Source organism: Musa acuminata, chromosome BXJ2-8, assembly GCF_036884655.1.
Source record: "Musa acuminata AAA Group cultivar baxijiao chromosome BXJ2-8, Cavendish_Baxijiao_AAA, whole genome shotgun sequence".
Taxonomy (NCBI): domain Eukaryota; kingdom Viridiplantae; phylum Streptophyta; class Magnoliopsida; order Zingiberales; family Musaceae; genus Musa; species Musa acuminata.
In genome coordinates this window covers 288,662-311,980 of record NC_088345.1, presented here as the reverse complement: position 1 = coordinate 311,980, position 23,319 = coordinate 288,662, and the positions used below count along the sequence as shown (strand labels likewise).

The window sequence follows — 23,319 nt, the reverse complement described above, 5'->3', positions numbered from 1 at the left end:
CTGCAAATATCTGAAATTAATACCATACCTCGAAGAAGAGTTTCTGATCTGAACAATTCGATTGGCCAGCCAAGTTATGAACTGCTAATAACATACACGACCGGTAGGTGTTTCTGAGAAATTACGATGTAAATATAGAGAGCACACAAATCTTAAGCATCAAAGAACTCTGAGACATCACTTGCACTTTCCCTAAAGTAAAATATCCCACATGTAACAACCATTTGGGCGTTGAACGAAGCACGAGACAGGGTATGATCATTATCTGAAATGCAACATTTGCTCGCAAGGAAATAAGATAAAGATTCAAGGTACCAAGTCCATGCTTCCGGGAATGGATATTGGGCAGGGGTAAATCTGAATTGCTAACATCAAGTTAAGGAAAACTTGAAATTCCAGGATTATCCATGTCTTCTGCATACAGATTTGCCTATTTCTAATGTATCACCAGGCTTCATAATGCCATCTCTAGATGCAGCTGCAATGCCTCCTCCAGCGCTCACTGTGGGCTGCATGAGTTGAGTCAACAGTGAGAACTTCTTCAGTAGCCAACAATGAGAGAGAAGATCACCCTCACCTGTAGGATCATGACCTTGATGGGCTCCGGCCATTTCCTGCAGGACTTGGAGATTGATGATGCGACCTGTAATCCCTTTCATCATCATGGGACCTGTATTCCCTATCATCATCCCTCCTATCATGCGACCTATAATCCCTATCATTCTGTGGAGATGGGGAGATGGATCTCGGTGGAGAGTAATAATTATCCTTACTGCTCCGGCCATTATCCCTGCATTCATCCATAAGCATCACTTAATAACGAAATTCGCAGCATGATATATAAGCAAAAAACAATCAGCCAGTGTATCTCTATGGATGGCAACTAAATATATCATGACACAAAATTATCTGCAATGGAAGGGCAACTTCTCGCCAATCTTACTATAAGGAAGAATAGCCTAATCTAAAGCAGGTGTGTTCAAATATATATGGTAGTTTAACTGTGCCATAACATCGACTAAAAGTCTCTCTCCAAACGGGATTAAGTATTCGACATTGATTTCCCTACCACATATCACAGGGACTCCTGAACAGAGATATGCAACTTTGATCCAAGCATGTGTTGGTTATTCTCCTAAACAGTGTACTTGCTTATTGATCACTCTGTTAACTTTCAACTCAGATATGACCACCATCAAGAATTATGCTATCTCGAAGGGCTTCCATTCTCTGGAGATCATCCTAGTTTGTCTTTCGGCTTTATTCACTGGAGGCCATGGTTGTCTCTCTTGAACCTTTAACTATAGTTTCTTTTGTAACTGGATAGTATACAAAAGCAAACATCATCTTTAGAATGCAAAACATGAAACTGAAAGTTCTTTCTGAAAGGGGAAAAGGAAGTTCTTAAGTGTTGTAGTATCTCTACCAAACTCTGCAATCTGTAACCACTGTTGTTGAAAATTGGAACTGAAACTTCTTCAATAGCTTTCAAACAAGTCAATCAACTAGCCAACAACTTTAGAGTCACACTCTTTTCTTTTTAAATAATCTTTGATTCTTTACAATCCCATTTCACTTTTATGATCTGCATGAGCAACATAAAAAATCATTTCATATTTTCTGAAGAACATGAAGCAATCTATCAATAATTATCAAATATCAAAGAAATGGCTGCATGTCCATGTAACTGGTAATTAGACTTGGAGATTCTACAAGCACTTTAAGAGTTACTTTTTTACTTCTAGTCATAAAAGCTACAAAAAAAAGGTTACTTTTTACTTTTAGTTACAGTACTATCTTGCCTCCAGAATTAACTCATCTTCCAAAGGCACTGAAGAAAGAAAGCAAAGCCAGAGGAAAATGCAGCTTCGTTTGAAACTTCATCAGCTTCAGTAATATCATCCTAAAGGAAACCATCGACATTGTGCAACTACTTACCATATCGACATGTCTTATATAACTCAAAAGTCAAAACATCGCCATGATTACATAATTTCATATATCAAGTTGCAAGAACATCCATTACAATATCTGAGATATCAGAAACTAAATGCACCAATGTCTTTGGTGTCATGTAGTGATCCAAACCATCTGAATTCCAAGATCCAACCGACTTTCAAAGATAGCTGGATGTATCAATCTAAACCATGAAAAGTCTTAAAAGTGTTTTTTTCCAGCGAAGGATGAGAAAGGAATTAGATCGAATTGCTGAAGCTAGGGAAAGAGACAGTAAAGGTTTAGGTAATATTAGATGCATTAAGAATGAAGTCAAAAACACTTATTAATGATAATGAAATTAAGGAAAGATGAAAAAACTATTTTTATAAATTACTTAATGAATATTTTACAAATAACTTAGCTTAAATATAGAGGATAGTGTTAGGTTTAATAATCATAAAATTGTTCATAATATTAGAGCAAGTGAGTTTAAGAAAGCTTTAAAAAAGATGAAAATATGTTAAAAGTATAAGATCATCCCTATTGAGGTTTGGATGAGCTTAGGAGATTGAGGAATAGTTTGGTTGACTAATTTATTGAACAAAATCTTGAAATTTAGAAAAATAAAAACTTAGAAATGGTGGAAAAGCTTCTTAGTACCAATTTATAAGAACAAGGGTGATACCAAGGCTAATCTAATTATAGAGGAACTAAGATTATGTGTGACACTATGAAATTTCGAGAATGAGTGACTGAAAATCAAATAAGATATAAAATAATTATTATCGAAAATCAATTTGGTTTTATACATAGAAACCTACTGAGAAGATACCTATTTTTGAGGCAATTAATGAAAAAGTATAGAAAGAACAAAAAAATTTATATATGGTTTTTGTTGATTTAGAGAAAGCTTAATAGAGCTCCTTGGTATATTTTATTATATTTTATTTGTTAACGATATTATTGCAGTTGAATTTTATTCTACACTTAAGTTGTAGAGACAATTTTAAATTGAGTAGGACTAAGATTGAATAAATGAGATATGTTACTAATACGAGAAATAGTAAACATAAGGATATAATTAAATTGGATGAACAAGAAGCTCTATTGAAAGTTTTAGACTATCTTGGATCAAAGATTGTTATTATTCATATTGTAAAAACTAGATGATCAAAATGGAAAAGGATACCAAGGGTTATTGATCATCAGATACCTCTTAGATTGAAATAAAAATAAAATAAAAATTTTATTAAGACTATCGTTAGATCACCAATACTTCATGGATGTGTATTAGGCAATTAATAACATATAGAAAGAGTGTGGTCAAAATGAGAATATTGGATGTGCGGAGTTACAAAAAAGAACAAGAAAAGAAATAAAAATATTTTTATTTGTGAATTATTGTAGCTTTGATAGAGTATACAAAGAGGGAGAATCATTTAAGATAATATATATATGAGTTACGAGGAAGGATAGAGGAAGACCTAAAAAGATATTATTAGAAACTATAAATACTTTTAATTTAACTAAGAATATAATTTTTATATAGTTCAATAGGGGCACAAGATCAAGACCTTAACTTAGTTGGGACTTTACAACCTTATTATTATTGTTGTTCTTGTATGCGCATGCGTGTATATACAAACATGTAATGAAAGCATAAGGTTAATCAATAAACAGTATAATAATGAATGTTTGCTCTCTTGCTTTTTATTTTCTTAGTTTGCTCCTACTTTGATCGATGATATTCATATAGTAAAAACAGAATTGTTAAAATGATGAAGGGCTTTAAGAGTTGTGTGATTATCGAATATCTTAACTTTAAGATTAAAGAAAAATTTATAATACAATTATTAGACCAATAATGGTTTTTGGGAGTGTGAGCATTTAAAAAATAACATATACAAACAAGTCAATGTTACTGAGATGAAAATATTAAGGTGGATATATAAAGTTGCTACGAAAGATTGGAAAAGAAATACATTTACTCGTGACCAATTAGGTATGGACATGGACAAAAAATATTTTTATCTGTGAACAATTACTTATGGACATGGACATATGCTCAAGAGATGCACAGAAGTGAGACGTGAAATAGTTTCCATTAGTGATATAAGGAGAGGTAGAGCAAAACTAAAAAGATTTTAGTAGAAACTATAAATACAGATTTAGGTACTCTTAACTTAATTAAATATATGATTTTTTATCCATCTCATCAGTGGCAAAAGATCCATGTAACAGATTTCAAATAGTTGAGATTTATGGATTAGTGTTGTCATCGTCTGATAGGAAAAGATTCGTCAAGCTAATCCCATACGATTGAGAAATTACAATTTGTTATTGGTTTCTTTGGTTTACAACTGAGAAATTATGTTTTTTGTTGTTTCCTTTTAGGGTTTTCATATTTTGATTTTTTTTTGTTCTAGATTACAAACATACCATAACCTAGGCTGTGAAACCAATGTCACAAATTGCAACCCAATCCAAATATTGTGGTGGATAGATTGGAGATCGCAAAAATCTGTTAGTCGCAAATTGCAACACAATCCAAATATTATGGTGTATAGAATGGACATACCAAAAATCTGTCTCCAATATGATAGAATACAGTAAATCATTTCTTATAATGAACTAAATAAAATTTAACTAGCAGCAAAATAACAATATTAAGCTAGTTTTTGAAAAATATAAGTAGACAGAAATTTCAGTGCATGTGCACATCAAAGAACCAGTAATTAATCCTAACGGACAGCTAGAAGAATAATTCTAAATCCAAGATGAATTAAAGCAAATCTACACCACCACAAACTCCAAGCAAGATCAACAAGCAGGAAGCAAGAAGAAATGATACCATTACTAATAAATTCATTCTAAACAGCACAGGAGAAATAAGGTGACCAATACATATATATTGAAGCAGAAAAATAAGTCTGACCTTGATTCATGTCTGGGTGGAGTGGGGGAACGTGAATATGCTGCCAAAAGAGAATGATATATCATAAGTTTATTTGAAGACAATAAAGAGCATTCACAGTATTATTTACTCAGTATACATGGCTAACTTCTGAATACTCACAGCAATATTGACGTCTAGGAGATCTGGATAAAGAACACCTGCTGTATCTTCCTTCCATGTATCTTTCACTGCACCAGCATAAATGTGAGTGCTATCTGAATTCCTTGAAAAAAATTAATTTAATCCAAATGTATGGCCTCCTCAAATAAAAAGTAATATCATGATATTCGATGGGATTATAGACCAACACAGTTTGCAACCATTTGCATAGCATCTAGGATATAGATGATGATGTCATGAAAGAAAAACATGAAGCACACCTAATCCTTGTTGTCATACGCATTTCTTGTGGAGTTTTCCTATTTTCTTCAGCATAGACAATTGAGATCTCACGTCCACCTAAAATCTGATGGTTCATATGTTGCTTAGCCACTGCAGCATCTTCTGCATAGCGAAACTTGACAAATCCAAAACCCCGGGGCTCCCTGCAATTGCAGTGTCCACATATGAGACTTTGTTAACAGCAGCAACATTAATATTGAAACAGATCCATTTTTGGTTTCCTTAGGTTACTTGGTATATGAGAAATAAAAGCTCCTTACGAATTTCAAAGTATGCAATAATAGAGGAAAGTAACTTGTCAATCCATAGTGCAAAAAGATCATTTTCACCATTTCATTCACATGATGGAAAGCTTTCACCAAATTACCTACTTACAGCCTTACACAGTGTCAACACACATCAGCATGCAGCATAACATAAAGAAATTTACCAAACTGTCATTGACTTAGCTAAAATTGCCTAAGTCATGAGACACCCTTGTGTTATCCATCCGCAAGGGATCAACCTAGTTGCAACCTCGCTTAGGTCCCGAAGAACCTATAAAAATACAAATTGATTAATTCAAAAATGAACGACGGACAAGTCCCGACATCTCACGAAAAGGATAATTTTACAACCAATTCAACAAACACTTGGTGTGCAAGAGAACAAAAAAAAAACAAGGACTTTAGAAGACAAACGAATAGTCGCAAGTCTGCAAAAGACCGATCACTGAGTGTTGGGCACGTTGGCAAGTTCCCATAAACTAAACGTGCAAACTTGTAAATCCAATCAACACCCAACACTACCCCAAACCCCCATCCAACCCTATACCACCTGGGGGGTTCTGAAGTACTGAGATGGTCGATGTTTTGCCACAACACAGCTTGTGGAAAACAGGTCATGACACACAAAACAAGGCCATTCTACAGCAATTTTGCCCATACTGGTGAACGATCGCTCTGCAACCCTATAAATTGTTCCTGCTCAGTTTTTAAGCAAAAACACAAAAAAAAAAAAAACAAAACACGTTGCCAAACATATGTACAAGCAAGCAAAAGTGGCGAACGATCCATCGACGAAGGTGTTGCGGGTGCATAACAACCCTCTATGACAAAGAAGCCAAACCAAATAGAGTGATGTTTATGTTTTCTATGGTCAACCATCTATTGGTTGTCATGAGGATAAACAACCACATTCTTTTGTTAAGCTTTCTCTTTAAAGTTACTTCTTTTTCATACTTTCAGGTCTTCGTTGAAGGGGCATAAGATTTGTCAGGAGTTCTGGCATATAAGCAAATAACGAACATGCTAGTCAGCTGCTAATCTTTTTAGGAAAAAAACCATTGGTTTCTTGTGTTTTCTATCACATGCCACTTCGTCTTTGCAATGTCCTCAAATGGTATAAAGCTTCAATGGTGCAGTGCATAACTATAGATGTCCAGCGTTTGCTTATAATGCATTCCTAAGAAAATTTGTGCCTCAATCAATGCCCAAGACTTGAAACATCTTTATCCATAAAAAGCCTCCAAAAGTTTGCACACATATTGAGTATCTTTCAGCAGTGTGGATTTACATACGAGATTAATCTAAACAAGTGGCCATAAAATAGAGCAGATATATTAAAGATTCAGTAATTGACTATTATTACTCTTAAATACTGGTATCATGCATGCCCATTTCCATTAGCAGCTGTGCCAACACAAGCATGCCTACACGAGAGGCAAAACAAAGCAAAGAAAAATATAGAGAGACAAAGAGTATAAACAAGAAGGGAAAAAGATCAAGATAGTCGCCTCCAAAAATCCTATGGTTAACAATGTGGTATCTGGTAGGCTTCAAATCATTGCCAAGGCCCCCAAACTAACGTCCTTTCTGTTAATGCAAAATCTTTACAGGATGGTTCAATAAAACGTAACCTCTCTCACTTGATATTTACAATATATAGTTAAAGAGTGATACTTGACAAAATATAACCTAAAACTTAATACCATTTGGAGCCTTCTGGAACCGCAAATCAATTTTTGGCAAGGAAATTAATCCAATTGCAATAGAAGGCACAGTCTCTACTTAGAGGTCCATGGCAAGCATGTGTTGCAGGTTTTGTTAGGATCCTGAGTAGATATCTGTATTTCTTCTTTTTTTGCTTTCTCCCTGATCTTATACCTTTTATTTCCTACCCTTAATAGAACAAGTGATAACCATTTTCTATCCTTAGGAAAAAAAGAATGTGACCAATGTGCAGATCATCATTGACACTATACAATAAAGTCCACGCAAACAACCTAATTTTCTCAAATAAAAGGTCTTGAGAGTTTAGCAAGACAATTATTTCATTTACATAGCATTCTAATCCTAGCCTACTTTTTTTAGAATCTTCATGATTACCTATATTTTGAACAAAGGCCTTCTTTTTTCAAAAACTCCTGGCACTCTGGTCTCCTGATGACATGTTAAGAGAGCCCCACACTTTACACTCCAGCTCTTCACATTGAAATTCATATAAAACATATTGATGAACTTCATAACATGTTAGGAGACCTTCATAGTATCGGACTTAACCAGCAACGCAAGAATCCCCATGCTAATACCATGCCAGCATAGTGCATCAAGTCCAATACTCCACAAGCTCCTTCAAACTCTAAGCATGTTTCCAAGTGTTGAAACAAGATACTTAATAACAAAACAGGTTCTCCAATCACCAATTTCATGAAACAACCATGACATCCAAATATGAAATTCTAAAGGCTTGACATTAAAAAATGATAAAAAGACATCAAACAAATAATATAACACGTGGTAATAAAGATGAACATGATCAACGTACAAAGTCAAAGTGGTTCCATATCATCCTTATTAAGAAGAGTGAACCCTTGTCATACATAAGAAGTTTCTATCAACAATACAGCACCAAATATGTGTTTTCAATTCAAATTATATCCATGATGCATTTTAAATGAGTAGACAACAAAACCACCTAACTGAACAAATGGCAAGCACTTAGCTTTTAAATGCAATGACTCAATATTGTCAATGTTCTCTTATTAAGGAAAAGAAAATCAAATAGAATTGTCTTCTCCCATGTGAATTACAAGATCCAGATGGTAGCAATGTGTCTATTCTTTTCTATTTTTAGCAGCTTGATCTCTTGCCACCATTGAGTTCATTAAAGTCAACTTCTCTGTAAGCCTCAACAGCAACAGGCGTGGATCACCAAATCCTGCAAACACTCTTCGGTCTTCAATTATTCTCTCATCCTTGTAAAATTCTCCTCCGATAAGCCTTCTCCCAAAACACCACAACCTTCCAATCATACACCACTAACATGTCCATTAGAATCCATGAAATGCCATATCTCTGATTTTACAAAAATGACATCCACCTCCTTACGTTATCACTACATCACCAATGCTCAGCTTCTTCGACTAACATAATTTGCACCTTCCTATGGCATTAAAGTAAACGGACCTCTATTTGGTACATTAAAGTAATCATAAAAAAGGAAAAAATTAAAGGATCATCAGACAGGTCTTGTGAAGAGCAACTACATTAAAGATCAAAAGTACATGGATAGAATTTTCCTTGATGGCCAGGGTATGGTTGGAAAGATATAATTCTAAATGCCAACTCCTAGGCAGATAGTACACACTAAGCTTTGGACATCACCACTGAGGATCTTAATTTTGGCCACAACTAATTGTCCATGACAAATATCTCCGCTACTCCCTTCTCATAAGCTCCCTTAGCTCCATTTTCATCACCTATCACCACTCATACTTTGTTTTGGTGCCAACTGGAGTAGACAAACAAAAAGGGGTTAAGATTATCAAATAAAAGGCTTCTACTAAAGCCCAATTATTACAGCATATAATTGGTACCATCCACATGCCCATCATGTCATGAGCATAACTACAAACTTGAATTATGGTGATCTATCATCAGTTAAAGAGTTTACTAACAAAGAGGACCAATGCCCAAGAAATGTGGTAATGAAAAAAATTTGTATTATTGGAGGAAGAGGACTACTGTGGTAACAAATCAGTGTGGAGTTAAATCCTCCAATGTACATGAGAACCTATTAAAGTGGTTAAGCTAGCAGCAAGACCTGTGGGCATCTCCAAGAAAACAAAATAAAGAACAGGCAGGTTATAGTAGAATGCCATACTTCCATAGATTACAAACCAGATTATGATTCTTGCACAAAACCCTCATAAATAACTTGCCTTAATAAATCACTCCATCTGGGATATCCTTTGCCAACCTTTATGGATGCAAGATGTTATCTTAAATTGCTAAAAATAAAAGGGCAAAATCATGCACAGTTCACACCAACGCAAACAATTCCTTGCAGCACAGAGACCTCACACACTAGTGTGGACCTTATCATCTTCATGGCAGTAACAAACTACAGTATGCAAGAAGGAACTTGAAATACAATTCTAAAACAGAATAATGCCAGTTGTACTTCTTGTCAGCATCACATTAACCCACAAAGATGTCTCAGGCAATCTTCTGATTAAAAAAAAAATCACTAGGATTTCCATCAAATGCCTCATCCACGTAAAGGGATCTTTATATGTTCATCATCTTAAAGTTCACTATCTCACCTATCTAGTAATTCTCACCATCAATTAAAATATAACAAACAATAAAAATAATTTAAGTGGTAGGGACCTAAATCTATTTAACAAAATATTTCTGGCATGTGAATAGAAGTAGCTGAACTAAGAAAAAAACTGACAATTTTAGAAGCTGAATTTTTTTTGCTTTATGTTATTCACTTGTAGCAGAAATTTGAGAAAGTAACCAACCATCTCATAAAAAAAAACATAACTGTGGCCATTTGAACTTTGAAATAGTAACTACATGTCTTTTTCCCCATACATGCAGTTATCATGGCTTAAATTTGCACTTAACTCTGAGGTTCTCAAACAGTGGATCCGCACAAGAACAGCATGTGCATAGCTGGCCATTAGATCAGAAATTAAATAGCGACATACAAGCCAAACTGCTACATAGCTAATCTTTGCCAATAATAAGAGTAGGAAAAAACAATTTGGTTACAGGCAACAACAAAATATACCCAGTATAGTAATTCTTTGGCAGGTAGACATCCTTCACAGGACCAAAACGCTCAAATGGAATGCGAAGATCTTCTGGCCTGCATATAACAGAAACATCATTTATTATCAAACTCACAAGAGATTAACAAATAAGCAAATTTTATTGCATAATAAGCATGACCATCATACATCTAGAAACAAAGAAAATAAAGTTTGCAAATACACCACTAACGTAGAAGCTACAGTAAGGAACGTGGTAGCACTGGTCTTCATTTGCATCTAAAACCAACAGAAACCAGAAACACTCGATCTCATAGACAATTGCATGAACTGATAAAATATCAAGATAATCATAAATTAAATACATTTTTGTATAGCACACAATGGCTTGGAGATCAGAAACAGAAGCAAGATTATAATATGCTAGTTCTACAGATCAGTCCAAAAAAGAATTCAAAATCATAAAATTTTGAATAGTTCTAAAAAAATTAAAAAGAAGCAAAAATAGAACTATGAAATGAAACTAGAAATTTTGAAATTTATTAACCATCTATGTTTATCACACTTTTAAATCTCTAATTTAAATTGATGGAAAGTTAGCATTTTTATAAGCATCAATTTTCAAGCTGAAACACCTCAAATTTAGTATTTTTATAAATTCTAAAATTACAATTCTTATCAACCATGCATGATATCATTGGCTAATTTAAAAGAAAACCATGTTTGCTTTTCTCCGACCTAATTACCAACTCAACAAACCATTTCAATCGCAATAGTAAAAACCCAATAAAAAAATTTTATGGACTTTCCAAAAGCAAATGCTAGCCTGGAAATGGTGATGTTAGTTGCCTTTTAGTTTGCAATCACATCTCACCCTAGTTTTCATTTTCAATTAAACTCTTGCCTATCTCAGCGATGTTTTACACAACAATAATCAAATTGCAAATTATATGGGTTGTCAGTTGGATGATGTTCACAGAGAACCAATATCAAACAAGGACTGCATTGGGTGGATCAATAGCTCACACTTATTTAGTGCTTAAATAATAAATTGTATAACATCTCATGTTTTCACCAAACTTACTTGGAGATTTAGGAGTAAAACCAACTGTTTTTTTCCTTTTCACTTAATTATTCCAGCCTCCTTCCCACTACTTGTTTGATTTGATGGCAATAACAAATGAAGGAGGAGAGTGCAGTGAATAGCAAGCTTCCACATACTTAATAAAGCATTGTTCAAATCTATTTTCGGACTTGGAAGGATGTGAAAACATGAACATGGATAAGTTCTCAACATCGTTGCTCAAAATGGATTCCGTACATGATAATTATATAAGATTGGAAGGCCATGCTGCTACATTATAAGATCATTGGGATTAGCATGAATCAAATGCAATTTGAAAATAAGATTGCCAAAGCTTGTAAAGTGAAGTTTGTTACTTAAATAGACCGACCCTCAAAGGAGCCTTGTACACAGGTTATTAGCCACTATGAAGCATGCCAGATTTAATGTGTCTAATATAAAAAACATTACAAAATTATAATCTAGTAATCCAACAAAGAACCCAAATGTTCATCTACTACCTACGTAAAACCCAGTTAGTTAAACTACAAACATATGTAATAATGAAGTCAAGCTGCATATTTCCAAAACGCAAGAAACAACCAACACCCTTGGAGACCTAGACCAACCGTTAAAATTTTATAATTCAATGTCTTATGCATGGCCACAATTCTTTCAGAACTAGGTCTGTTTCAATTATCACTAGCAATGACATTTTTAGCTCCGGCAAAATGAAGTATGCTCAACTTCCATGTCTTCTTTACATCGATATTACCAGAATATTGTGAAGTCCTACGAGGGGATACAGCATTCACCTATACGTGCCTCAAATATTTAACTTGATAGTACCATAAGCAGCACAATAAAAAAAAAAAGATATTATCCTTAAACTGAAACTTCAGGTACGGAAGCAATAAACAGAACAAGGACTAAAGAAAAGCAAACCGTAGAGAATCAAGAAATAAAAAAAGTGAGAGAAGAGAACAAGGGGGAGCGATGGACCTGGCGTCAAGGGCGATGTTGCGGATGAGGAGGCCCGAGGGGGCGGAGGAGCGCCGGTCCCTGTAGTCCCGACCTCCTCCGCCGCGGCGGTCGCGGAGGTCGTCGTAGTACTTGCGACGAGGGGGGCTCCGGCTGTCGCGCCGCGGGCTGAAGCTTCTGCTCCGACTCCGGTATCGCGCCATCGCAAGAAGAGGGAGAGGGAGAACGGCAAACAGAAACCCTAGCTAGGGGAAAAGACGGAAGGAAGGAGGGAGCGGGAGCGAGAGAGACGGCGTCGTAATCGGGCGTGTGCGAGTGTTAAATAGTAGAGGCGGATACAGCTAGTGTTGGGGATGAACTCGAATTCGGAGCCGCTTCTATTTGATATATATATATTTTTTTTTTAAAAAAAAAAGCAAACTTATATAAATAAATTGGGGGAATTTTAACTCTGAGCACTCTTTAACTTTCGAAAATTCCCATCTTCGTAATGATAAGATTGTTTACCTCGTTCCTCTGCCGCACCTCCGCCCTTGCTGCCTGCAATCGCTGCCCCCAACAACCCTCCGAGTTCGAGCCGATCGCTCCTCCTCGACCTAGTGATCGATCCTATGTGTTGTTTAATTATTTCTTTTGTATTTCCCTTTTATGTCTTTTAGGTAAAGGTTCGAATCATCTCTCCGTCCTTTTTTTTATAACTTTTTAAAAATTTTCTCCTACCTCGAGATTGCCAAATTCCTAACGTTATCTAACTGCTCTCGTGATCAGTATTCCAATTTATTTTTCCTATTCCTTTTATTGGATTTGTATTGATCTACATCGTATCATGTATATAATATTTTAAAATCTTTAACATAAGATATTTAATAGTTAACACCTCATGATTTCTTTAGTAAGCATAACCCTAAAATAATATATATAATATAAAGATAAAATTTTACATCAAAATAATTCAAATATTTATATGTACATATAGGAAACATAATAAATTCATAGATTTTTACACCATATAGAATAACATGTACATGCACTCTCACACTGTATGTCATCGTAATATATATATGCATTTCTACATCGAACGTCATAATATATATATACACTCCTACACCACACATCTTAATATATATACGTGTACTCTCACATCGTACGTCATAATATATATGTGCTCTCTCATACCGTACATCATAATACATACGTGCACTCCTATACCGCATGTTATAATATATATGTGCATTCCTACAATACAAGTTATAGCATATATATGTATTACACATTATAATATATTTATGCACTTCCAATTACATGTCATAGAAAATACGTGCACTCTCAAACCACACGTCATAATGACGATTATATCCATCGAAACATGCTTTTCAAATTATATTATGCATATGATAATTTATACAATCAGAGCTCCCTTCATGTAGCTCTTAGGTTAGCATTCTGAATCCCTTTGAGATAAACTCCTCCATGATATTCTTGACAAAGGGAGACCTTAGATATAGATCAATTTCGGATTGCTTTTCTTGTATTGTCTCTTTTTCTATATGCTTTAACCATTGGTCCATCTCAATGAGCTGAGCTGGACTTGCATATTGGGAGGGAGCTTAGCTGACTGAGTTACCGACTCCTTTGGTCCCTCTATCTATTGAGAAGGATTGTTAAGTGGACTATGAGGGCATAGATTTGAATACTTATTTTATGTAGGCAAATCAACAACAAGAGGGCACAGTTTTACCATTAAGTTGGGGACTACATATGATGATAGAATTAGAGTTGGGAAATGAGGAGTGAGTGGAGTGGGGTGTGGCCCTTGTTGTGGTAATTGGATAACAAGAGAAGGTAAGGGGTCACTGTCTGGAATACTCCCATAAGGTATTGAATTTACTGGGTTAGGTTGTTGAAAGTTTCAACAGGTATAGTCATGGTTTGGGTTGATTAAACCGAAGGTTAGACAAATGACGATGGATTGATCGTTTAGTCTTAGAATAATTGATAAAAAAAGTTAAAGATCAGGTAATTGGAATGTGGGGGGGAGTGGGTTTGGCTGAGAGTTTGAGCTAAGCTGGCCTTGGGAAGATTAAGATGGATGGGTTCGGCAACGAGACATTCGACACAATCGGGCTTTACCCCCTTGTCCATTCGGCTAATTAGGGTCATTCAACCCACTGGGGTCATTCGGCCCATTAAGCTCTTCGGGATTAAGCTTAGATGGTCCCGTAAAGTGCCCCTAAGACATCTAAGTAGCTCTCTTTCTAACTGCTAGTCATAGGTGTCATGTAAGCCAATCACGTGAGTGATGACATGTGTGACTTGACACGTAGTCTTTTTGCTTATTATTATTATTTGGTATTTTATCACTTTATATTGTTTGTTGTATGAATATATTGTGATGCCCATGGATCTATGCAATAGGAATTGGATCGTAATGAGATCACAATAATGAGACTGATTTACCTTTAAATACATATTCTAAATAATCTCGGTCATAGGTTACTCGAGAGGGACATCGAGATAATCAAACAGACTGGTGTGCTATATACTCGTCCATGAGTCGAATGAATTATTATGTAGATAATAATTTACTAAGTCAAAATGAGTTCTGACATGTATGACTCACGACCAACTCGATATTAGGCCCAGAGAGTCACACATATATGGTAAGTGTTGCGATGAGTAGAGGTTCAGATATGAGATATCCATCGGAGCCCTAACAAATTGAATATCCAATAAGCCCCTAAATTATTGGATCATATGGATGAGATCCAATAAGAGCTAATAAGATATTATTGGGTAGAGACCCACTAATCTAAGAGGCTTGGGTAGTTTGATGGAGATCCAATACCCAATATGGCATGATCCATTAGTGTTAAGTTGATAATGGATCTTTATAAATAGAAGGGAACCAAAGACCCATAGGCCAGAGGTTCTTTTTTTGCTGCCTCATTCTATTCTCCTCTCTCCATCTCCTTCTCATACTGCAGCTCCTATTTGGGGCGTGTGTGGACAACAAGAAGGGGCATCCCCTTCTTGATTGCGTGGTGCGCGCGAGGAAGAGTTTTGGACAATGATTTGAGGAGCATCTTCGCACCCCTACCATGTGAATCACTGCTAGAGAGGAGTACAGTTGACCTCCTTTATCTTCTCTCATAGATCTGTAGGTTTTCAGGGATATACGATCTCCCTAGATAATTATCTTATGCATAGTTTTTCGGTTTCGTGGGTTTTTGCGCATCAACTTTTGCACGACGATGAAACCTTCTTTTCTACGGGAATTTTAGGATTTTATCTTTTTGTTCTTCCATTGTGCATGTAATGTTGCCCCAGATTTTTCAACACCAACACAAATCTGCTAGTACATATTATAATTGGTCAAGTTGGGATAATGATTTAGATTCAATCAAGATCCGTTCTAAGTTAATCTAAGTCTAAGTTATAGTTTGCAAAGTGTCAAACATATAAAAACTAAATTAGGGGGTCTTCCCAACAAATACACCTCCAACAATCATGTTAGTTTTGGGGTTTAGTCTGGTCAGACTAGTTAATCAATATTGAAGTGAATTGTGTGTCTAAGAGTATACCCGAAAGTCTTTTTTATAAGTGACGCTAAGGATAGTTACATTCAAGATTATCGATGATTGCATGGAAACGTATTATGCTTTGAGATAATCTTAGAGTGACGTCCGTAACACCTGATGCTCACGTTAACTAACTCAATCTAGACAACATCAATCATGAGGTTCGAATGGTTGATTGATCAATCATGTTTCATCACGTGATGCTTATATGTCATTCGATTTGATCATCACGTGTGATTAATTTGATATTCGATGGTCAATCTCTCAAGCTCATTTGATCATGTGATAATACCATATTTATCTTCTTTTTTTCGACGAGGTTGGAAAGATAAATATGTTCCATGTTTAGAATAATTTTAAAAGCTTCGAGTAGAGGGGTAAACATATTTTTTAAAAAATAATTTTATTCTATTTTGCACCCAGCTTTTTTTCCCGTACACGTGGCGACCACACCGCGTCAAAAGATTACACGTCTTAAGAAACATCAGAACGTGTACGGCTACGATCGCGCCCGCGTTGTGCTACGAACCCTCCGCGGGGGCCGCTCCTCTCGACACGTCGCCTCCACCCGATCCGGGAGAGGGCACGTGCGGACGCAGATATTTTTTGGGCCACCTTTTTTCTCTCACATATTTACAAGTTTTCAGGGATATACGATCTCCCTAGGTAATTCTCTTATGCGTAGTTTTTCGGTTTTGCGGGTTTTTGCGCATCAACTTTTGCACGACAATGAAACCTTCTTTTTTACGGGAATTTTAGGATTTTATCTTTTTGTTCTTCCGTTGCACATGTAATGTTGCCCCAGATTTTTCAACACCAATACAAATCTACTAGTACATATTATAATTGTTCAAGTTGGGACAATGATTTAGATTCAACCAAGATCCGTTCTAACTCAATCTAAGTCTAAGTTATAGTTTGCAAAGTGTCAAACAGACAAAAACTAAATCAGGGGGTGTTTCCAACAAATACCCCTCCAACAATCATATTAGTTTTAGGGTTTAGTTTGATCAGACTAGTTAATCAATACTGAAATGCTAGTTAATCAGTACTAAAGTGAATTGTGTGTCGGAGAGCATACTTGAAATTCTCTTTTTATAAGTGACCCTAAGGATAGTTACGTTCAAGATTATCGATGATCGGAGCGGAACGTATTATGCTTTGAGATAATCTTGGAGTGACGTTCGTGACACCATATGCTCACGTTGACTTACTCTGTGTGATTAATTTGATCTTCGATGGTCAATCTCTCAAGCACATTTGACCATGTGATAATATCATATTTGTCTTCTTTAATTTTTTCAATGAGGTTGGAAAGATCAATATGTTCCATGTTTAGAATAATTTTAAAAGCTTCGAGTAGAGGGGTAAACATATTTTTTAAAAAATAATTTTATTCTATTTTGCACCCACCTTTTTTCTCGTACACGTGGCGACCACACCGCGTCAAAAGATTACACGTCTTAGAAACATCAGAACGTGTACGGCTACGATCGCGCCCGCGTTGTGCTACGAACCCTCCGCGGGGGCCGCTCCTCTCGACACGTCGCCTCCACCCGATCCGGGAGAGGGCGCGTGCGGACGCAGATATTTTTTGGGCCACGGAAAAGATATAAGAGAATCCCTGCCCTCCCGCCTCCACGTGTCCTGCACTTCGGTCATCTTAAAGCACGCGACCCGTCGAATCCACGCGGTCGGATCCCCGCGAACGGCCACGTGACGACGCTGCAGCAAATCAAACGCACCCTTACCGCGTCTGTGACTCCTTGGGCGACACGCGTTCGGCCGTCGCTTCCTTCGTAAAACCCCCCCGACCCCCACCCCTTCCTCACCAAAGACATATCGGTCCCGAAAGACATCCCGAACCCGCTTCATGCCGATTTAGACCCACCAATTTGTTCCTAAATTCTCGAGCCTAACTCGATACAGTGCATACTTGCCTACATCGACCAGTGTGTCCTTTGCTTATTAATATAGCTCGCATTTACCCAAGAGATTAGCCGAGAGCAGCGATTTGGAGCCCGTCTGATTCCCGACATTTTAACCGACCAAATCCAACCTTCTCCCTTGATCTATACTGAACTCCACGCGAGCCGTCTGGAGATCCAACCCATGTCGATCCGTGCCGCAGTTGGCATCTGATTGGTGTCCAGGGACGAGATAATGGAGCGAAGCAGAAAGAATCGGAATCGCAACGCTTGCTCCAACCCATCGACGCGCACTGCCACCGCGGAAGATAGAAATAGTGGCGGCTGCGGTGGCGGCGGCGACAGCAGCAGCAGCAGCGACGCGAACAGGGGGATACTGGACGAGAGGGTGCTGATGCTGGTGTTCCGCAGCATGGATTGGGACCCGCACGTCATCTGCGTGGCGGCCTGCGTGAGCCGCCGCCTCCGCGCCGTCGCCGGCCGGGTGCTCTTCCGGGAGCTCTGCTTCGCCCGGGCCCCGCGCATGGTCGCGGCGCTGACCTCGGTGGGTGCCGCGCCAGGTGGCAGGCTAGGTGGCGGGTGGCACGCCCTGGCCAAGCTCCTCTTCTTCTGCTGCGGCTGCGCCGCGCCCACCCGCTTCTTCACCCTCGATCGCCCCGCCCCGGGCCACTTCGTCCCCGCCTCCCGCTTCTCCAAGACCTCCGGCCGATCCTTCCTCGCCCGCCGCTGCTGGGGCGACCTGCTATTCGTCAGCGACCCCTGCGAGCACCGGGAGTCCAGCCGCGGCGGCGACGAGGACCTCGGCGCTTACCGGGGGGTGTTCCGGGGGTTCATGCGGTCTCGGACGCGGGCGTGGCTGATCGGGAAGCAGGCGGAGCTGGAGGCCGGGGTGCGCTGCCCCTACTGCGGCGCCCGCGTGTGGAGCATGACGGCCGCAGGCCTCGTGCCCCGGAGCGCCTCCCGGAGGCTGGGCTCCCACGAAGGCAGCTTGGACTACTTCGTATGCGTTAACGGCCACCTGCATGGCTACTGCTGGTTGGCGCATTTGTCGACCGACGAGGACGAGGAGGAGGAGGAGGAGGAGGAAGACGACGATGTGAATGTTGCGCTCTAAGTCTCTTCTTCTCTTGCCCGTGCTCTGTTTCAATCCCGTGTTACTGCTCCGTGTCTTGTCTTACCTGTGTTCGATGGTTTATCGGCCTTTTTCTTTGTATAGAGAACATTAGATAGGAGTAGATAATGGATGCGAACTCCATAGACTTCCTTATCAGCCACTTTCTTCCTTTGTATCTACCAAACCGACCTTTTTTATGATAATCTTTTGCTTCAAAGGATGGATTGGCAGTTCGTTCGAAGTGAGGGGTGATGTGACTGTTCGTGATGAGGTTCATGAACCGGGAGATGGGATATGGAAGCTTCAGTGCATCACATCTTTCTTTAACCAAGTGAAGTGACTCCTGAGAGGGTCAGGTTTGGACAGGTGGGAGTATTGTGGAAGACTTACAATACCTAAAAGGAACACCAGCGGGGGAGATGGCTGGAGTTTTTTTACTTGCTCCGGAAGCACTGCAAATTTCTTGTATTGACTTTTACCTGTCCCAACATTATTTATTAGATTTTTATTTTTATTTTTTTATTTTGTGTTTTTGACTATATCCCATTAGGCGACCTTCTCTCTCCCATGCTTTTGTGTGTTTTTGTTCTTTACTTGGAGTTATGTTTGTGATGTCAGCGATTATGATTTTTCTCTTGTTATCCAGTTGGGAATGATGTGCCGAGGTTCGCTCATTTTGTTTCTCACCGTCTCTTTCCTTCTTCTATCAAATCTATGTATATCCACCGGAGAAGTTGATTGCACAAGACTTGGAGTTGACAACCATTAGCATTAGCAGCCAGTGGACGTACCCACAATAACAAGTGGCATCCAATTATCAACAATATTATCGTCTGATTGGAATCTGGAACTCATCGTTTGATCAGCCTGTTTAATCATCTTCTAGACCACCAGATCCATGACGTCATAAATCTCGTGATTCTCCAAAAAATAATTTGGATGACTATTACCAAAAATATACGATTAGATGATTAGGATCATATCTATTCTAGAAATTAGAGTATTATGGAAAAAAATTAACATGGATACCACAGCAAGCAGCAGCAGAACCATGTGAATAATACATATAGTATCGCATGAATAATATATCAATGCCATATGGCTACCACCGGTGATATGTGATCGTCACATAGTATTTCACATTATTGATATATCAATGTCATATATAGTCAACACATGTCGAACGTGTGATCGATATATGATCGACATGTTGTTACGGACTTAACTGATTTTGATCGAGTCGTGCAACGTCCTTACGTGTCTATCCATAAAGGATGAACCTCCTTGAAACCTCTTATTATCCCTCAAGAACCTACCAAAGAGAAGATAGAGAGGTTAACCCCTTGCAGACAGACACACAAGGGTATCGTATAATTTAGACAAAATCATTTAAGTCTGTGACAGTTGGTATCAGAGCTAGACAAGTACACTATGAACACTTGGCATAGAAACATGAGGGATTCAATGGGGTTACGTTGAGGGCAACGAGTGTATACGATTGTTTGTAGGAAACGAGCATTGAGATATAGGGAAAAGAGTCGTTTAGAGGAGCAGACATTCGAAATTGACATTCCGAGTAAGCGAATTGAGAAGAATATATAGCGCACAAAGGTTGGGATGGTTGAGTTCAATTATGACTCAACGTTGGCAATCAAACTTGACGATGCTCAAGGTAGGTTGGGTGCTCGGTGAAGGATGAGACCATACAAGGTGGGATGTATTACTCAGCGATCAAACGAGTTATGCAAAGCTCACAAAGGTGAGGAAAATTGCTAACTCGAAGAATTTAGTACTCATGCAAGGTCTTGTATGCGGACGATAGGTTATCCATGGGTATCCCAAGGCGATCGAAACTCAACACCTTGGAGCATTGAAACTTTCTCTTTGGCATAGGAAGGATATGTCCGTAAGAGGCTGAAGTGTGTATCAAGACCTTGAGCGATGCAATCGGAAGCTGTATTGGCAAGGAGTCGTAATCTAACAAGTGCATTCGCTGGGATAGAACAATGTATAGTTTGTTCAGCAATATGGAGTAGTCCATGGGGATGGTGGTCTTCAAAACTTTTAGAGGGAAGGATGCGAAGAGAGAAGTTGCTCCAACGAGATAGATATTTAGAGAGATAAATCTTTGTTCTCTAGAGGGAGAACCATGTATAATCGACCGCATATGCTTAGGAGGAGTATCTCAAGACAATAACTTCATAAAGCTCAACAGACCGAGCAAACGTTGAAAAATCGTCACATGATCTTACATGAGATAATGCATTGGTGGATGCATTAAGAGATCAAGTGAGAGAACAACCCAAGACGATACTAAATGAAGGCACACTTGATATGAAGATCGGACTCAATGGAGGGTTGACTCGTGGAATGGTGCACGTAAGGACCACCATCAACTCAATGAAAACTATGGGGTAAAAAAACAACTTAGGTGGTACTTAGTGAAGTGCCTAAGTCGCATGAAAGGAGTCGACGTATAAGATGAAATATGGAGTGAATGCACAAAGTTTTTTTTGGACAAAGATCAAGAACATGAACTTTTGCAAAAGCAAGAGTGGGATAATGTTATTCTATGTGTCTCTTATTCTGATGGAGTGGACTTATCCTGCATGTTGCCAAAAACGAACAGACCTTCAAGGCATAAGCATCTTATCTCAGCGAAACATTTGACAGATATGAAGTAAATGTCAGAAGGCTTTGACATGGGATAAGAGGATACAATGACGTGTATTCTTGAAGAATATACTATAATACTTCTATTCGAGTTATCACGAAGAAACTGTGAGCAACAAAGATTATGCTGGGGTGGAGGCTCAGTATCCAAACCATGACATACCAATTTCAACAAAGTCAATAGAGCATATTATCCTAGTTTGAGCCAAACTGATCGATTTAACATTTATTAGATTTGACATCAATTCAACCCAAGCTATAAGTCAAAATCTATATATATATATATATATATATATATATATATATATATAAAACCCAACTTTTATCATTTTTTAATAACATGAAACTATAGTTCAATCTTTACCTCTCAAATCCATTCATTCAAATAGTCATAAATTATTTTATTTCGTTACCATCTTTACATTTGCATGGTTTAGTAATTTCCATTTTGTGATCACGTTATAAAGAAAGTTTTGTTAAATCCTTGTTGTAACTCCTCCGGCCTCTTATTCACTCTATATTCATTCTTGGCCGCAACCTACATGATGACGGTGTAGCCATTTCTAATGAATCCGTCTACATGATAGCTAACACTCGTAATAAACAACCTTTCATTCTATCTACTTAAACTAAACTTCAAGAAAGTCTATGATGGATTAGGACAAAAAATTATTCGAGGATGACTCGAGCAAAGCTTTGAGCAGATGATTCTTCTTCCTCCTCACTGCCATCCTTCTCCTTCTCCTCGTTTCAAACACCAACCCATCCTCAACCCTTCTGCACTGTTGCAGGGTTTCAGTAGTAGTATATTATATTATATTATGCACGCAGCACTGCAGCGCTATCTCAACCGGCATCTGCTGCAACAACACATTCATCTGCTGACCTCCTTCATCGTTCCTGCCTCGGTTTCTGCTTCCATGTTCTCATGGTCATTGCTCATCTTCCTCTACTCCACCACCATATGTTTTGGATGTCATTAGTGTTGTTGTCGGCCACTAACTTAATAGTCGGTCGATGACAATCCACTGCAAACTCCAGGAGTTGTAATCCAAAAGGTAGAAATAGATTACTGGACTCATTCTTAAGAATTCTAAATCCATAGAGTCTTGGTGATAGTTACTACTAAATCATAGGCACAATTCAATTGATTAATCCAACTTATTCATTTTTAATCTCCTCTATATTTTAATCCATTTTATTTCTCTACGAGAATAGGTCAAACTATGATTTTATCAATATTCTATTTGATTTTTTGCTCCCTCTCTCTCTCTCTCTCTCTCTCTCTCTCCATCGCTCTGCTCCACGAGACGGAGAGAAAGAGACTCAGTCCAAGGTCTGAGTTGACCGGCGTGCATGGGGAACACTACAAAACGAAGTAGGACGAGGTTTAGGTGATCCAACCCATTACTCTGCTCTGCTTTCCATTTGCATTGCAGTAGTTGATGGACTCCACCTCCATCCTGTCACCACATAAACTATAAACAATAATCGTTTGCATTTGTTTGGTTGGGGCAAACTTTGATTTCATCTTCAGCAGCATTCTCGAATACGTAGAAAAGGGACGAGTTTGGTGAGTTGGATGGATGAGAGATGTATCCACCACGGTGATCTTTACCTAAGAACTAATAAATATCTATCTTTA

At 38.1% G+C, this 23,319-nt stretch overlaps 2 protein-coding genes across 3 annotated transcripts; one reads left to right on the top strand and one right to left on the bottom strand.

Annotated features, from left to right (window-relative positions):
- Window positions 1–152: 152 nt before the first annotated feature.
- Window positions 153–13,032, bottom strand: LOC103994201 (serine/arginine-rich SC35-like splicing factor SCL28). 2 transcript variants are annotated; one of them, XM_009414529.3, is made up of 8 exons: window positions 12,889–13,032; window positions 12,403–12,758; window positions 10,358–10,435; window positions 5,275–5,439; window positions 5,015–5,082; window positions 4,874–4,913; window positions 578–790; window positions 153–509 (listed from the first exon to the last, which is right to left on the bottom strand). In XM_009414529.3, the coding sequence occupies exons 2-7, from the start codon at window positions 12,582–12,584 to the stop codon at window positions 586–588; spliced, it is 738 nt and encodes a 245-aa protein (XP_009412804.2). In that variant the 5' UTR covers window positions 12,585–12,758; window positions 12,889–13,032; the 3' UTR covers window positions 153–509; window positions 578–585. The 2 variants fall into 2 exon arrangements, with proteins under 2 accessions (XP_009412804.2, XP_009412805.2); XM_009414530.3 differs by having other exon boundaries at window positions 12,403–12,755; window positions 12,889–12,981.
- A 4,762-nt stretch (window positions 13,033–17,794) lies between these two features.
- LOC103994202 (EID1-like F-box protein 3) lies at window positions 17,795–19,522 on the top strand. Its single transcript, XM_009414532.3, has one exon. The coding sequence runs from the start codon at window positions 18,123–18,125 to the stop codon at window positions 18,999–19,001; it is 879 nt and encodes a 292-aa protein (XP_009412807.2). The 5' UTR covers window positions 17,795–18,122; the 3' UTR covers window positions 19,002–19,522.
- Window positions 19,523–23,319: the final 3,797 nt, after the last annotated feature.